The sequence below is a fragment of the Aplidium turbinatum genome, chromosome 10, assembly GCF_918807975.1.
Source record: "Aplidium turbinatum chromosome 10, kaAplTurb1.1, whole genome shotgun sequence".
Taxonomy (NCBI): Eukaryota; Metazoa; Chordata; class Ascidiacea; order Aplousobranchia; family Polyclinidae; genus Aplidium; species Aplidium turbinatum.
The window spans coordinates 10,174,989-10,192,840 of record NC_137481.1 but is presented as its reverse complement, the minus strand read 5'-3'; the positions used below and the strand labels follow the sequence as shown (position 1 = coordinate 10,192,840).

Genomic DNA, 17,852 nt, shown 5'->3' with positions numbered 1-17,852 from the left:
AAGCCTAAATTTTCCAGTCGGCAGAGTCGAGAAGCTCGAAGAGATTTATTTATTTTACAACCTCACATTGATCTCAGCAAAACAATGCAGTTCCCAGTTAGACGATTAGCCCTTTGTAAAAATGAACTGATTTGCTGACTGGGTTATACAAACAAGCAGTGGTTCATCCTAATATCAAGACCTTCACCGTTTTATGTTGATGTAATGCTAGCGATGTGTAAATTGTTGCAAGCAAATCGTATCCAGCGAACAGAGTTGCCATTTTTACATCGTTTTAATGCTGCTGGATGACGTGTGAAGCTTTCCAAGCTGGGCCACTGCTTCGTAAAAAGCCAACCCATGAGCTGTGGCGTCGGATGAGATCATGGTTCGCGCCAGTTTGCACACACTCAATGTCTGCTTTTCCTCTTCTTTTTTTCTTTGGACCTTGATCGCTTCGATCGTTTCGGACTCTTCGACGGTCGTTTGCGATTGTATGGCGACAACTTCCGTCCGTGACGCTCTCGTGAACGCGACCGAGATCTGGGAAAAAACGTGACGTCATCAATGAGTTTTGGTTTTCACGTCGTTGTCATAAAACTTGAATGAACGAACGCTAAGCCACACAAGTTGATATTGCCACCGAGACAGCAAATCAATCGTATTTTTACGTCGATGCAATGTCTACAGACGTCTCTAGATTTTGAATCGATGTAAAAAAAACGATTGGTTTGCTGTCTGGGTACTCTTGGATAAGGCGTACACCGGTTTCGCGCAAAAGGCGAATGCACAAGAAAATCTTAGCCAAGGACTTTGCAAACCATCGCTACTGCAGTTAAAAAAATTGTCACGAGCTGAATATGATAATAATTCTATCAGCAATACAAACAAGAACTGGTAGTTCGTGAGAGCAAACCTGGACACTGCTCTTGATTTCTTCTTCTTTGAGGAATGCGTGCGGCGTCTGCGCGACGAGTCACTTGAGTCATCACTGTCGTAAGAAACAAGTGCGCCACCTACAACACCAAGTCCATGAACACAATTATTGCTGCAGACATTTTCAACAATCTTCCATAACATAGACATTAGACTTACCATGATGGCTTTGCGCTGTGTATCATTTAATGAAATGCAATATGACATTACCGTAACACAGCCTGCCTCTCCAAACAAAATAACTTTTTTGCTCAAAACAGTGTCATCAGACTTCGATAAAGCTGCACCAAATTGAACTCTACTGTTGCTATCAGTGCTTCAGAAGGCTACCAAACGGAGCTACAGCAAGCATTATCCGTTTCATCAATGAGGGCTCAGCAGGAACTCAGTGTCATTTTGTTTATAATTATTTGTCTGACTTGACAGGGTATCGAACCCATGTCTATGGCAGCAAAGGCAAGTACTCGATCCACTAGACCAGTGAACCTGTTCACGCAAATTATAATATCGTGGTGAATTACCGCGGTGAGATGGCGTGCTAGAGCTGTCTTTGTCCTTCTTGCGTCGTTTCTTCTTTGAACGTTCATTTTCTGAACTAGAATTGTCTTCACTGGAGCTGTGCACTCTGTAGATGCTGAAAGTATAAGATCTAATGAAACACAAAACGATCCTACCAAATGCGACCAAGCTAAACTGTTGGCCAACTTAGAAAACAATAACAGAATGCAAAGGAATGTTAGAAATAAGAAACCATGAAGTCCAAAAGGAAGGTTAGACTAAAGATTTGCAGATCTTACCTTCGTTTGACTTCTTTCTTCTTTTCTGAACCTCTCATAGATTTTCGTTCCTTTTCTTGATCCTGAAAATTGAGTTAAAAAAAAGACCATAAAGAAATTAGTGTACATCATCAAGAATGTTACTGCAGCATTATAATTAAAAATAAATTGCACTTTTAAGTGACGATCTATCAGCAAAGTGTAGCAACTACAAACGAACCGACCCTTTCAAGTAGTTTCTGACGATATTGCTCGACTTGATCTGACAAAGATATTGATCTGTTTCGTTCCCTTTGACCGGATTCCAATTCATCTTGAAACTTCATAACTTTGACCTGGTTAATTGCAATAGATTTGTTAGAGCCATAAGTACAAAATACTTGGCCTACGCCTACATTCAATAATGCCTATTCAGGCGTTTATATAATCGAAAAGTGTTACGAAGTCAATGTTATGTCTACATGTCGTGAGACGTTGCTGGTTTTTTGTTGTCAATTATTTCTGATCAAAGTCAGCATGTATCCTTTGCGGAACGGACCTTTGTATCCTTATCTCTTGCAACATGGGGCAAACCGATAGATGACTGAAGGCACAACCCATCTTACAATAGACTTTCTATCGGCCTGTTCACCTGTCATTATGTGATGAGTTTGCATATGACATAAACGCGAACCAACATACCTCGATTTCACGAAGTCGAGCACGATTGGCTTTGTTCACCTTTAGTTCATCTTTCAGTGATTCTTCCTGCAGTATATTTGCATAAGGATGGCGTAAGCACAAACGTGATCAGAAAAACGCGTTATTGGTTAAGGTAAAACTTCAAACTTTTTCCCTCGCAACACCTCACGATTAACGGTGTGAAATATACATTTGTGATATTTATTCAAAAGCCTAACTCGAACGAAAACTGAAAACAAGCTGCCGGTTGCTCGAAGTCTGCTACTTTACACGTAGCTTACTAGAAACAAAACAAAAAAACAAACACTCTTATTCTGTGTGACTACTTTCTTCCACAAAGCAAGTCCAGTCATGGCTCAATGTTTATTAATGCAGGTCTCAAAGCGGTTTTAATGTTGCTAAAGCTGGAACAGTAGGCCTATTTTGTTTTGATTACCGTCCACATTGAAAACGCTGACTCGCACAGGTACGTTGATAGTTGATACCAATGACAGGAGAGCAGTTACTGCTGAGATAAATAATGATGGACAGTGTTTTTTTAAGGTGTTTTGGGGGACCGAAACGGTCCCCCAAATTTCTCCAGCGGTTTCCCAAAATTTGGACTTGCAACTACAGTAGAAAAGTAATGGTTGTTTTTCGCTATGTCTTAAGCAAATATGGCTATTTTTTTGTATTTAAATGAAACACTTGCGGTCTCTTGAAACTACTTAGCGGTCACCCAAACCAAACCTTAAAAAAAACCCTGATGATGGATATTGGATATTCTAATGTTTAGCCCAAAAGTGTGCAGATTTTTCGAGAAAATTCAAGCCGTAACTTAAAGACAAAAGATAGATCAGCAAGTTCTTCCTGTGGTTTAAGAGAGAGGTGCCTGGTAGGCCTACTTTGTTTTTGCATTGCAAATAAGTTTAAATCCAATCTAATTTGGTAACGTCCAATTCTGAAGTAAACTACTTCTGAAAGTGTTTCAACACATGGTCGATAACCAGAGGTTTAATAACGATTGAATTTACATCATAGTTAGCCAAAAACTTTTCAGTAAATGAAAACATTTCAAATAAATCATTTTGAATCTTTTGTTTCCAGATGTTTAATTTTTTTGATAAACGGATCAATTTTAGATTTCAATGCAAAACATTGATGTTATCTCCTAGAAGAGACAAAATACATTTGTTCAGTTTTTCAAGCAAAACTGACATTTGGCATAATTTCAAAAGCCAGTTGTCATCGCGAAAATGGTGGATCAAGTTTGATTTTTTTTCCGTTATAAAAGTCACGACTTCATTTTTAAACATTAATGACCTTTTTCAAAGCCTTGACTTTTGAAAGCTACCTTGCTTCACAATGCAGTGAAAGGGTTTTAAACTCCGATTCCATTTCACCATATAAACTTGCAAAATACAGGTATTGAGTGCGCGACTCTTAATAAAGTTAATCACTTTCGCATCATGTCATACAGACTGTTAATATGCAGTAGCCTACTCTATGTAAAATTGGTAACTCTCTGCGACCCCCAGTTTGGAAAGCCCTGGGTTAAGGCATAGGGGCCGAAGCAGAGTTGTCTACCGGTTAAACGTCGTTCGTTCATCCATCAATATGAAGCGTGACATAACTTTTAAACATTTTTGCTTTCAAAGCCACGGTTTAAAGCCTTCTTCGTTTTAAATGAAGACAGTACGTGAATGTGGGCGACATTGAATAAATAGCAGAAGAGATGACAATTAGTGAAGTAATGGTTGTAAGAAAGCAGTCATTATCATTGGTGACGCTTTTTACCATTTTGGAAGTTTCAGACTCATCGTCCAGTGGCTGGCCGTCAACATTCTGGTTTTCGAGTTGATCCCATTTCGATGATGTCATGGCTTGGGCTTCCACATCTTCAGGATCAACAGTCTCCCATTTGGACTGGACAAATCGGGGTTGTTCAGGAGGAGGCTTAGGTTTCGGTTCTTCCACTGCAATAGAATAACAGGGTGACCATTGCAGTGTCAACACGGCGAAAACTTTTATTGTACACTTTTCACATAGATCACATCTCTGCTGCTTAAAGGTTTTGTACAAGATCTCTGGAAGCAGATTTTAACATTAACGATTCCAAAATAAGAAAAGAATTCAAAGATCTTTTGACATACGAGGAGCACCATCAAGAGGATCCCCGTCCAGTGGTATGCCATCAACGTTTGCTTCACTTTCTTCCACTTGAAGAGGAGCACCATCCAGCTCATTTAAAACGTCTTCACTGTCGTTTGCATCCAGAGCTATTCCATCAACTTCTTTGAGTGTCTCTGTGATAGGTGGAGTCTGAAAAACGGGTTAGAAGCAAAAGATAAAAAATGAAAAACAGATAAAGGTGAAATGTGACCAGAATAGCTTTACTATCATCGATGCAACGTGTTTGAAAACGTGATATCAGCGATATTGTTATTGTACAGTTATTAGTTATATTTCAGTTTATCACAAAGGTGTCACTTGGGCGTTAATTCTGCTGAAAAAGAGCTCACCTCGTCGATGGGTCTGCTTGCTTCTCCAACAAGGCCAAGGAAAGTGTTTTGATAATGAATGAGAAGCTTGTCTGGATAGATGGCCCAGTCATCCCAAGCTCGGAAGCACAATAAAACCTTCTGTTTGAACTGCTCAGCTCGGAGCCGGCTACTTATCGCTTGGTGGCAGGCATGAAGATCTCGCATCACTTGCTCCAACTTGGTCTGGAAGCTGGAAAATTGAGAACGCTTAATCTCTGTTTTCACAGGCATAACTTCGTCAGAAACTAACCACACGAATTGGAGCGTTATTTTGTCAAAAAATAAATTTCAAAATTTTTGACACATTAGAACAGCGAGGTCAACAACAACTTACTGTTTTCTGAAAAAAGATGCATTGGCAATTTTCGCCGAGCAATTATGCAAGATGTCAGATATGAGGTACAATCTTGCAATCTTCTTCGACAACGGAGTTTCTAAGATGGACAAACTCTCCGCAACGCATTCAACGATCTCCTCAGCGCAGTCAGCATGGTCCAGGCAAAAGACCATTGCATCACCGATGGGGATTTGACGGGGGAGGAGGCCCCGTAAAATATCTTCCAGTGTATCACGTTCCCTTTAAATAAAAAAACTATTAAATCAAGTGGAGAATTCTTTCGCGTCACATATCTGTGCTTGATAGAGCCTGTCCGCAATCGCATAACCGACAATGAATAAAATGAAAATTAAAACTAAATGAAATTAAAAGAATTCTGCACGTACTCTTCTCTGAGCTCCCCTTTAACTTTATCCGGATCGTCGGCCTTTGTTGGCAAATTATCGATGTCGGCTGTGTCTGCCAATGGCAATTCGTCTTCGGAATCGGTTTCTGCCATACCACCAGCGTAGGGGTTTACCACCGGAGGTCGCCATAACGAACCGTTTTTGAAAATCCTGAAATCTTTCTGTACGTAGTTGGTTGGACTCTCGCCCTGTACATGTAAAGTTAAAAAATTGCTAGTGAACACGTCTTCAGACAACTGGCCAACCAGACAGCAAACCAGTCGCTTTCTACATTGATTCAACGGCTGCAGACGTTGAATCAATGTAAAAAGCGACCGGTTTGCTGTCTGGGACAGTTTATACCCGTAGCCAAATGAACACTTACGCTGTTATTTTACAACTTTTTTTTTAAGAACTGTTGACAAATTTTACTCAATAGTCGGCTTTCCTTACCAAAAGAGTGGAGTAAAGACGCCATCTGTAGTAGATATGAGCAGGGCTTTTATTGTCGAAAAGAAACCTGTAAATGAACAGATATCATATTTTCAGGCGCATAAACGTCGTTTGCTTCTATTAATGAAACCATAAAATAGTTAAGAATAATGAAGAAGTCGCTTCATGCGACTTTTGTCGTATCCAGGTTTATGTCCTCTATCTAAGAGGATGCAAAGCAAGTTGATGTATTAGATACAGCTCATACAACATTGTAAACGTCTCATTTTTGCACGAACCTGAACATTGGGTTGTTAAGTTCTCTGTTCATTATCATGGCTTCAAACATCGGCCCTTCGCGAACGACAAACTCTATCATCCGATGGATCACTGCGAGCAAATTCCTGGAGAAAAATGTAAGTGGTGAACGATCTCCGGTTGAAAATGGTGTGAAGATTTGATAAAATACTGTCATCTGAACACAGCTAGCAAAATCCGTCCTTTTTACATTAAAGTAATGTCTACTCGAAGAAGATTGCATGAATTAGATAGCTTCCGTAAGCAGCAAAGGGGTATAACTGCATTTTTACACTGAAAAAAAAAGCTACTAAACAGTTTTTTTCTAATTGAATCAGTGTTCACATTGCAAGGAAATGCTTTACTTAAGCAAAGAGTTTACAGCTAGCAAATTGACATTTTACAGTAGGCCTAAAAACAAATAACTCTCTTGCCCTGGATCGATACCTTTCCGTAGGAACTACCACACGAATGAGTGAATTTTTCAAAGTCTTTAGTTGAGAGTTGGAGATTGAGGACAGGAACAGGCGACAACACGAAGGTCGACACATAATTCAAAAGTATGCCAATGTTGATCAAATGTTAAAATAACGAACTCACAACTACATTTAGCAACGCTATAAAGGGTAATCTGCGTCACACTCTACAAGTTATTAAAATCACTATATGAAGAAATTGTAATGTATGTGCAAGACGCAATAATCAAAATCGAGTCATTCTCACAAATAGACTTACCTGAAAATTTAAATAACTGTTTCATATACAGTACACCTACTGCCTTCATACTATAATGCATAAAAACAGAAAAAGTATGGGTAGACCATTAAGAAAGTGTAATCCTTACATCTTCAAAATCCTTCTGATCAATGAAATCCGGGGGGACGCCTGGAACTTTCGATTTTTTCTTTGGATCCAAAGGCTGTGCATTGAATGGCAGTCCGGACGGAGGAGGTGGCATGGTCTTTTCAAGAAGACACGGAGGAACATATATAGGATGTGGAGGAACAGGGACAGTCTTTCCCCATCCCAACTTCATCTCGTAACCCATCACATCTCTTCCTGTGGAAAAAGTGCCAAAAATGAAACAAAAAAAATCAAAAAATCCAATAGATCAGATTGTGACGCGCATGAAATATGACGTACCTTGTAAATGACGTAATGCTCTGTCTGCATCTTTCCGCGTCATAAAAGCAACAAAAGCAGAGTTTCGATCGCGGGCTCGTTCATCGTCAGTCCTTGGCCACATAACCTGAAATTTCATTATTGGGAACAGGCATGGGAGAATAATGAGACACGTTAACAAATATCTATCGAAGAACCTAAAGAAAAAGCTTGTTGACACTTTACCTTGACACTGGCCAAAGGCCCATACTTTCCAAATAGCTCACAAAGCTGTTGTTCATCCATTTTAGGATTTACATTTCCTAAGAACAAATTTGTCGTCATTGGATCGCCGTTCTCATGTGATTTAGCAACTAGGTCGTCAAGCACTGTTTTTGTAAAGCAGATATTGTTAATGTGGGAATATACAAACAACACATTACATTGGTTAATGATGGGAGTGGGAGGGTTAGTCGAAATTGTGTTTTTTCACAAGAGTTTTTTTATGAGCAAAATAATTGGAACGTCTAGTTAATCTAACCAAAAAATAAAGAAAATGTAGATATGAAATTCGTGTTCAGCACTGAAGATGAAGACAGTTTAGTTTTCGAAACGTTTGCTGAACATGAGTTTAGTATCTACATTTTGGGCTCTTTATTTTTTACTTAATTCTCATATAATTTTCAAGTTTTCAAATATGCGAGAATGCATAGTTTCCTTCGAAATTGAAGTAACACTCTCTTGAAGTAGCAATTGTGTAAGATTTGCACTTTGCAGTAAACATTTATTTTATACTACAGTTATACACAATACTGATAAAAAAAAGTGTTCTTGTTAAAATCGGAATTGTTTGTTCGGCAAATGTGTCGTCATTCTCCCATCATTAAGCGATTTGATACAAGGCTTTAGTTACTGCTACCTATTCATAAACAACAAATTCAGTAATTACTAGATCTAAATTTTTAACAACTTATTCACATCTCATACAAACACAACCAAAAACAGGCCTAAAGTTGAACAAAACTAACCCATAGAGCAAAATAGTTGGAAAGTCTGATCACTCCCATGCCAAAACAAAGAGCCTAAAATGTCGATACTCATGTTCAGCAAACGTTTCCAAAACTAAACTGTTTCTTTCTTCAGTCCTATTAAATAATTATTAGGATTAAATTTTAAATACCATCGAAAATGAAAACAGTTTAGTTTTCGAAACGTTCGCTAAACATGAGTTTAGTATTTACATTTTGGGTTCGTTTGTAGGTTTTTGCGTGTTACAACTTTTTTGATTAGATTAAACAAAACAAAATCTCCATTACAAACTCATGCAAGCTTACATGATGCACTAGCCACTCGAGATAGCGTTCGTTCATCAACAGCTTCGAACCGAGAAGATCTTCCTCGTCTATTGTCGTTCTCTCTGTCGGGACTAATGGAGGGAGGGGCAGGGAACATATTTCTGTTGCGCTTCACAGCGTGACGCATTTCACGTTCCTCCTGCATCGCTATCAGCTCTTCCTTAAATAACTCCAAGTTACTTTTTTTCTTGTCGTCTTTTTTCTGCAAGCAACAGAAGTTCTTTGAAAATTGTCTTGAAGAAACTAAATTAAATTATGGTGAATATTGAAGAGAAACACGGTAGGTTATGAACTCTCAATGGTGAATATAAGAAATTATGAAAACCATTGTGATAGTACAGTAGGCCACTAGGCCTACTACAATACTAAATTTTCACATGTCAGAATGTCACAGTAATTTGGAGATAATATGCACAAAAATGTAAAATCAATGCTAAAAAAGAACATTTCGGTATTTTTGCTGCTTTTTGTTTATGTGGTTGTACTGCATCAACATTATGCATCAACATTGTACACGATCAATACAAACCTTTAATGTTGGTCTGTCAGGCTTTGAAAGTTTCGGAGTGACGGGAAGCTTGGGCTTTGCGGGTGGATCTGGGTCAGAAAAGCGTGACTTTTGTGGCATGTACAACTTTCCTTTTTTGGTGTCCACTGCAATGCAGAAGTAGCTACTACTAAAAAAGATCAATATAATGCATTGATGAAGCATCAAATTACTGTAGAATAAAAATACTTTTTCTCTATCATAATTTCATGAGTGCTCTTTTGTAAATAATTTTGAAATTATAAAATTGAGTGAACCTGAAAGCCGTATGAATAGAAACAATATTTATCAAATTTCACATACTATGATGTTAATCCAATATCAGGCAATCTTCCTGAAATATTTTAAGGTACCGATATTAATTTATTAAACACAAATTAGTTTTCGATTTAATAACAGCAAAGAACTTTATGCTTGCAGAAATTATTATTTAAGGGAGCACACTTCCTTAAAATACAAATTTTTTATCAACTGTTTATTTTAGTTGATTTAAATAGCAAATTTAATGAGGATTCAGAATATGTACATAATTGTTTTTGCCATATTCGAACTCTTTATGCCTTAAAATTGCAATTTTTGGAATGCACCTAGTGATTCTGAACTTGATTTTTGTGAAAAAATATTTAATCTTAACTACAGTATATACATTTTTATGTACCTGGAGGCCACTAAATCACCACTTTTGACTTCAATTTGAAAAGTATGGGTTAATGTGCAGCTATTAATACTTCAACCCCTCTTTTATGAAGAAAGATTATCATCTTAATAACATTTTGTGCTGTTTTCAAATACTTTATGCTTAATGCTGATTTTTTTAAATTCATGTTTCTTTATTGCAAAATTGCAACTCTGTCCAAACCACTTATCCAATTTTTCTGAAATTTTACAGCAATGATTGTTGGGGTATGAGCCATCAATTCATGGAGCGTTTTTGTAAAATTTTGTCTGTGAAGGCTAGTAGGGCTAAAAATTTAGGTAAACTTTCAAAATTCAGAGTATGTTTAGCAAAAATATTATATTTCAGTACAGAAACATTAATTTTTAAAAAGTCTCCATTAAGTTATTTATATAATTATACGGCAATATTATCCACAGAAATTTACAAAAAAAAGAAATTGGACCTTTCAGATTTATTTTGCAATCTGCAGAAATCATGTGCACATTTTTGAATCAGGTTCTTCTTTGAATAAATGCCTTTAGTGCAAATTAAAGACTGTAAACAGTTTGCAAATTTCACAAGCTTTCCAAAATTATATATTTATATACTTTGTGTAGGTTTAAATGTGTGATGCATGAGTAGGAATGTGAAATGCAAGCCCAGCGAGGAAATTTTTTCTAAGGTGTACCCGGTTAATTATAATTTACTAAAACCATCTGTGTATCATGGATGTATGTTTTTGGGACGGGACAGCTGAATATAAACTATTATCCTAAATCACTAATATCACAAATTAAATTTTTAGAACACAATTTTTTTTACAAACTACTTTATTTTGATTAATCATATACAATAAAGTGTACTTGTTGCATCCGGGTTAATAACATCTCCTCTAACAAATGTTTTAATGTTTGATTTTGACCCTTCAAAAGTAGCAACAAAGTCTTTATAAACTTCTGCTGTCTTCTGTTCTTCTTCTTTCTTTTTCAAGCCATCCTTGTCACGTTTTGACAGGACATTTTTGGTCACGTTCATTCTGCCAATGCTGAAAGCCTTCAGCTTATTTTCCGCTATGGACTAAAAAATTGGAAATAAGTATGTTAAAAATGCTGAAATGTTTGTGTGTTCATGAGGGTTACCAATAGTTATTTTTCCATCAATCGTCATACTGCTTATCCAATGAATAAAAGTATGGTAAAAGAAACAGATAAATTGTTTTAATGTTTAGCTAAGGTACCAAACCTTAGCTAAACATTAAAACGACAATGCACATCTTTAAAATGAAACCTTTCACTGTGTTAAGGTATTCATCAGATTAGCAATGCAATTATTGCTAAGTAATCACATTTGATACTAAACAACAGTTCCTATTATTAGTTTACTTGGCGCTAGGCCATGTTTGGTTTTAGGTTTAAGACTAAATTAGTCACATACAGAATTCACTTTCTTGAAACATAAAAACCATTTAAGTATATATTTACTACAAAAGGGAAAAATATATGTTCTTGGTCTTGGCTCATTGATGACTGACAATGCAATAGCAACTTACTTACAGTCAAGATTTTAAATGTTTGAAAACAATATAATAGGCTACAAAACTATATAAAACATAAAACTACTGCCTTAGATAGTATTTATTTTAATTGGCAGTGGAATTGACACCAGGCATTACGTCAACATAACCGGAATGGCCCGTTTCGGCTAGTCCGATTCGGCTGATCCGATTCGGCTAGTCCGATTCGGCTATTACCCTTTTCGGCTACAGCCCGATTCGGCTAGTCCGATTTGGCTGATCCGATTCGGCTAGTTCCCTATTGGGCTACAGTCTTTAGCGGTTAGTTCCCTATTCGGCAATTTTTTGAAAATCCAACGATAATCCTTCTGTAATCCAACAAAATCCAACATCGTTTCTTTTGCATTCCGACAAATTTAGCGAAAAATGTTTGAATAATTAAATTTCTTTTACAGTTGAAATTATCGAAGCTTTAGATGAGTGGGGTTTTGACCTAACCATTGAGATCTTAAAACTAAAAAGCGAATTAAATTTATTTTTGAACTATTACTGTTTGCTCAGATGAAATTGACATGTATCATGCGTCGCCGTCTGCATGCAAACTTAGAATATATTAGAATCCTCAACTATTACAAAATTCTAAATCCAACGACGCTTTCTGTTTATTTACTGTAGAGAATTTTGTATTTTGATCTCGAAGCTTTAGATGAGTGGAGTTTAGACCTAACCACTGAGATCATAAATCATATTTATGACACCGGTTACATCCCTAGTGATATGGTACGTTCCATATTCATAACTTTACCAAAGAAAACCGGAGCAACAGAATGGTCACTCCACAGAACAATTAGCCTTGTGAATTATGTAACAAACAGCTTACTCCAAATCATGTTGATGCGATTGAGACCAAAACTACAATCGGAAATTTCAACAGCACAGTTTTTATTTGTTCCAGACAAAGGGACCACAAAAGGAATTTTTACATTAAAAATGATAACAGAGAGATGTGTCCGATCTCCAGATCTTATCAACGCTTACAGTGAGATGATTTTGAGAGACATCGAACATATGAATGGAGTAAAGGTTGGGGTACAAAATGTAACAAGCTTGAGATACGCTGATGAATGATGATACAGTCCTGATAGCAGAATCTGCAAACGATCTACAGGACTTATTAAATTGTGCTGTCAATAACAGTACACGAATGGGTAAGAGTTAAATTCAAACACAGAATGTATGACCGTATCAAAAATGAAAACTTATCCAAATTGCAACCATACATTCAATGGTGTGTTGCACTCAATGGTGTGAAACAAGTTGATAAATTGAAATATCTTGGGTACACTATAACTTGCGATGGCAAAGTGACACTGAAATTAAAAAGAGAATCGCTATAGCAAAGGATACTTTCAGTAAAATGAGCGTAGTCTTCAGGAATCGCAACATGACAACAAAGACCAAAATTAAACTTTTGAAAGCATATGTAATATCAATTCTAACCTACGGATGTGAATGCTAGACAATAAGTAACGATATGATAATAAGAACAGTTAGAAGGCGCCAGATGCAATTTGTAGGTCATATTTACCGACAGGGAGATTTGGGATGGGAAAAAGAAGCAGTGGCCGTCAAAGATTAACTTATTTAAACAGATTGAATCAATGGGCCACAAACACAACAGTTAAAACGAACGATTTTATACGAATGGCAAATGACAGAAAAGATTGGAAGACCATGATCGCCAACGTCTGTATCAGATGAGACACATAATCATCATCAATCGTTTCTTTTGCATTCCGACAAAGAAAAATAAATTGAATTGAAATTTAGCGAAACATAAAAAGCGAATTGAATTTATTTTTGGACTATTAAATTAAAATGTTGCTCACATAAACTTGACATGTATCCTGCGTCACCGTCTGTATGCAAACTTAGAATATATTCGAATCCTCAACTATTACAAAATTCCAATCCCTAGTTTAACAAGTCAATACAATCAATACGGTACATAACAAGTAGGGTGGGTCGAAACGGACTTTTTCTCCGATTTCATTGCTACAAACTTTCTTTCTTGCGAATAATCATAAAACGACATTCCTGAAAGTTTGAGCTTGATCGAACATCGTCTTCATTTCTAAAAATGCTGATTCTTGCCAGTGTTCACTACCTGTGAAATAAGTAGGGCCAGTAAAAGTCATTAAAGTCATATTTTTTTGGTAATGCAGAAAGTTGTCAAACCGATAACAGTGAAACAACGACGTTTCTACGGTGTCTATTTAAGAAGTTATAAAGTCATAAAAAGTTATATTTTCTGTTTTAGATCATAAAATATGACTTCATTTTTACTTCAAAATACAAAGATTGAGCCGGAGTAACTTTGTAAATGCAGTTCAAACAGCTCCTGTAGACATTGAACTTTGATAATAATTTGTGGAAGGGAGGCAATGAGAGTTCTCACGCTGAGTCTCACTTAGCATTGGAAGCAACATTTTTATTACTTTCTGTAGCCTAGTAATAGCGCTTGCTGTTTGATGTTAATTTGCATTGTGACATCATCTTGACACATTATTTTGCAACACACAATCCAGTCTCTGAACATTATAAACACTTGCAGTAGGCCACTACGTCGCTAATAAGCTGAACCGTCGTAACTCCAAAAATGCAGTTTTGAGAAAATTGAATTTTAAAGTTCACGCTGTGTTTGCTGTACATTGTTTGATCTTTCTAAAAGTTCTCTAACGGAAAAACATGAAAACTATATATACATTGTCTTTCATGGAGCTTTGTTGTTGAAAAAAAGATAATTCTTTTTTGCAAAAATTGAACGTTAGAAAAATGAGTATGGACATACGATAGTTTAACAATAAAAAATTGTCGAAATGTAGTTACAATAAAACAGCAAAATTGTTATGCGAAATAGAAAGAAATATAAGTAAGCCTTGAATATCAACATGCAAAAAACGATTGAAAGAAAAATTACCTAAAAGAAAAGGGAGTGTTAACGTGAAACGTGTAAAATTACTTTCAGAGCAGAGTATCGTAAGTCCCATTTTATTATTTTGCAAAACTATCGTAACTCCAATTTGCGATAGTTCATCATTCTGTATCATCAAAACTAAAGCAGATGGACTTACGATGCTTTAACAAAATAAACTGTAGTTTATAAAGATATCAAATCAACCAAAAACGCAATTTTGAAAAATTTGGACTTACGATAGTTCAGCTTAACGGCGACTAAGTCAACCAGTGCTGAGACCTCAAGAGTCAAGGGTACTTTTCGAGTACAGAGCTTTGACTCGTACTACTAAGTAGCTGGTTTGGTAGGTAGGCCTACACATAGGCGCCGACTTTTATTTTTGCACGGGGTGGCAGATAGCACAATATGGCAACCTATAAACTTTCAAACTGCATGTTTTTGTTTGATTTTTACTAAGCATTCGAAAATTGCATTTTTTTAATTTGAAAATAGATATTCATTTAGGGGGTGGAGCTAATTTTATTTCCGAGTATTTTATAGCTGTCATAATTTATAGCGATATTAAGCAGTTTAAAATTTTTCAAAAAAGATTTTTGGGAGAGGCAATGGAAAGATCGTATTTTATTGATTAATAAATCCCATTGTAAACCTAACAAATGTAACAATGACTTATGAAAAGTAACAAATAAAACGATCCCAACAACAAGGAAACAAATCGTAGCCACGTGTTGCGTAATCTTCACGTAGCTTGCTTGATGTTACGCAAGTATCATGCTTGTGACAAAAACAATCATTTTCTTCGCAATACTGTATTGGTTCACCTCTTGCTTTACGTTGACTTGAAGCGAAAACCAATAATCAAAAAAAGATTTAAACGTCCGTTCAAATTACATTTATTTGCAGTAAGTAATGTAACCTAAACGGGGTGGCTGCCATCATGCCATAGAGGTTATGGGGTGGCGTGGCTGGCCACCCCGCAAGTCGGCGCCAGTGGATGCATTAGACATTTGAATTTTTGTAGTGATTTTCAAGTGAAATAGAAGTGTTTTGTTAGTTGTTCGAGTGTGTTATTGTTCAAAATACATGTAAAAACTTACATACGAGTTATTAATTAGAGATTAGCATAAATTTGATGCTTAAAACAAAGTCATATATTATCATATATTTCAAAAAATAAAGTCATATTTTTCAATTTTTTAGGTAAAAAAATGGCCCTAGTAATAAGTAATAGCACAACGTCACTATCAAAGCAGTTGTTATTATTAGGGTAGGGCAGTCCGTGGTGCATTCCCAGGTCCAACGTCAATGCAGGTGAACAACGGTTGCAATTATTACAATTCAAGTACTTGACATTTCTTGGCACATTTTCTCAAATGATCAAAATATAGTCATCATAACACACATTATTACCTGATTTGTTGCCACACAAGTGTTGATGCGAGCCTTGCATTTCTCATCACGTCGGGAACAACGCCAGTATTTCTTAAGCCCGTCTGGACTATATTGAGCTAGTTGAAACATGTAGCCATCATGTAGAAAAACCTCACCTTTGCGCTGCGTACTAATCGATTCCTCTGCCATGATCAAGTAACATCAACTGAGAGTCTAACGAAGGAACTAACCAAAGGAATTTCAGGTCATGTAACGCCGAAACCCAGGTTTACTCTAAACTGCCACTTAGGTTTTAACTTCATCTTTTATTGCAAACGCTATTTGGCAACTGTCTTTTTTTCGTTGACACGTTTTCGCTGAGACTTTATCTCATTAACCCCTATTGGTAATCATGAAAACTGTTGTTTTCATGTAAAACACATATTTTGAACGAACCCAGACATCAAAACTCGTCATTTTTACATTGATTCAACGTCTGCAGACGTTGAATGAATGTAAAAATGACAGATTTTGCCGTCTGGGAAGGCACTCAAAGGTAAACACTGGATAAAATGCAAGAATGCAAAAGATACCATATTGTCGAATTAAAATACAAAATTCTCTAAATAAACAGAAGAACCGGACATACATTTCTCTGTTATCATTTTTAATGTAAAAAATTCCTTTTGTGGTCCCTTTGTCTGGAACAAATAAAAACTGTGCTGTTGAAATTTCCGATTGTAGTTTTGGTCTCAATTTCATCAACATGATTCGGAGTAAGCTGTTTGTTACGTAATTCACAAGGCTAATTGTTCTGTGGAGTGACCATTCTGTTGCTCCGGTTTTCTTTGGTAAAGTTATGAATATGGAACGTACCATATCACTAGGGATGTAACCGGTGTCATAAATATGATTTATGATCTCAGTGGTTAGGTCTAAACTCCACTCATCTAAAGCTTCGAGATCAAAATACAAAATTCTCTACAGTAAATAAACAGAAAGTGTCGTTGGATTTAGAATTTTGTAATAGTTGAGGATTCTAATATATTCTAAGTTTGCATGCAGACGGCGACGCATGATACATGTCAATTTTATCTGAGCAAACATTGATAGTTCAAAAATAAATTTAATTCGCTTTTTAGTTTTAAGATCTCAATGGTTAGGTCTAAACCCCACTCATCTAAAGCTTCGATGATTTCAACTATAAAAGAAGCGATATTACAACATTCTCTAAATAAACAGAAGACGTTGTCTATTTTATGTGAGCAAACAGTTCAATTTAATAGTTCAAACATTTTTCGCTAAATTTCATTTCAATTTGTTTTTCTTTGTCGGAATGCAAAAGAAACGATGTTGGATTACAGAAGGATTATCGTTGGATTTTCAAAAAATTGCCGAATAGGGAACTAACAGATAAAGACTGTAGCCCAATAGGGAACTAGCCGAATCGGATCAGCCAAATCGGACTAGCCGAATCGGGCTGTAGCCGAAAAGGGTAATAGCCGAATCGGACTAGCCGAATCGGATCAGCCGAATCGGACTAGCCGAATAGTAGCAGACCCCAACATAACTGTAACAAAGAGATCCACAAACAAACCACTTACCTTCATAGTTATGGTTTCACGAAATAACAAGACTTTATAATCAATTTAGGACATTAGCACAGCACCACAGATTATTATTAATCAACCTCGATACAAAATAACTACTAGTACTAGATTAGAGTCCTGGAGACAAAAAGTTTAACAACAAACCTTCCACCAATATATAGCACAACTAACAAAATTGGGAACCATTACAAACTGCTTGATAAGAAATATTACAAACTAGCATCATCAGCCAAAAGTAATTGACAAAACTTTCACAAGCAAATCCATTACCTGGAATTACTCTGGGATTACTATTCTACTTTTTTGGTAGCAATAGCAGCGCTATCGTACATTGTTGTTAGAGTAGCAGATGCAGTAGCAATGATAATTTTTTC

At 36.4% G+C, this 17,852-nt stretch overlaps 1 protein-coding gene across 1 annotated transcript; it reads right to left on the bottom strand.

The window, feature by feature from the left end:
• Window positions 1-35: 35 nt before the first annotated feature.
• Window positions 36-17,597, bottom strand: LOC145778825 (U2 snRNP-associated SURP motif-containing protein-like). The gene is made up of 21 exons (XM_082590410.1): window positions 17,473-17,597; window positions 10,871-11,084; window positions 9,332-9,456; window positions 8,782-9,004; window positions 7,694-7,836; window positions 7,490-7,595; window positions 7,191-7,405; window positions 6,794-6,837; window positions 6,349-6,453; window positions 6,071-6,137; window positions 5,618-5,826; window positions 5,229-5,471; window positions 4,874-5,084; window positions 4,505-4,673; window positions 4,149-4,327; window positions 2,373-2,438; window positions 1,916-2,026; window positions 1,713-1,774; window positions 1,437-1,540; window positions 896-995; window positions 36-522 (listed from the first exon to the last, which is right to left on the bottom strand). Exons 1-21 carry the CDS (start codon window positions 17,476-17,478, stop codon window positions 390-392), a joined length of 2,835 nt encoding a protein of 944 aa, XP_082446536.1. The 5' UTR covers window positions 17,479-17,597; the 3' UTR covers window positions 36-389.
• Window positions 17,598-17,852: the final 255 nt, after the last annotated feature.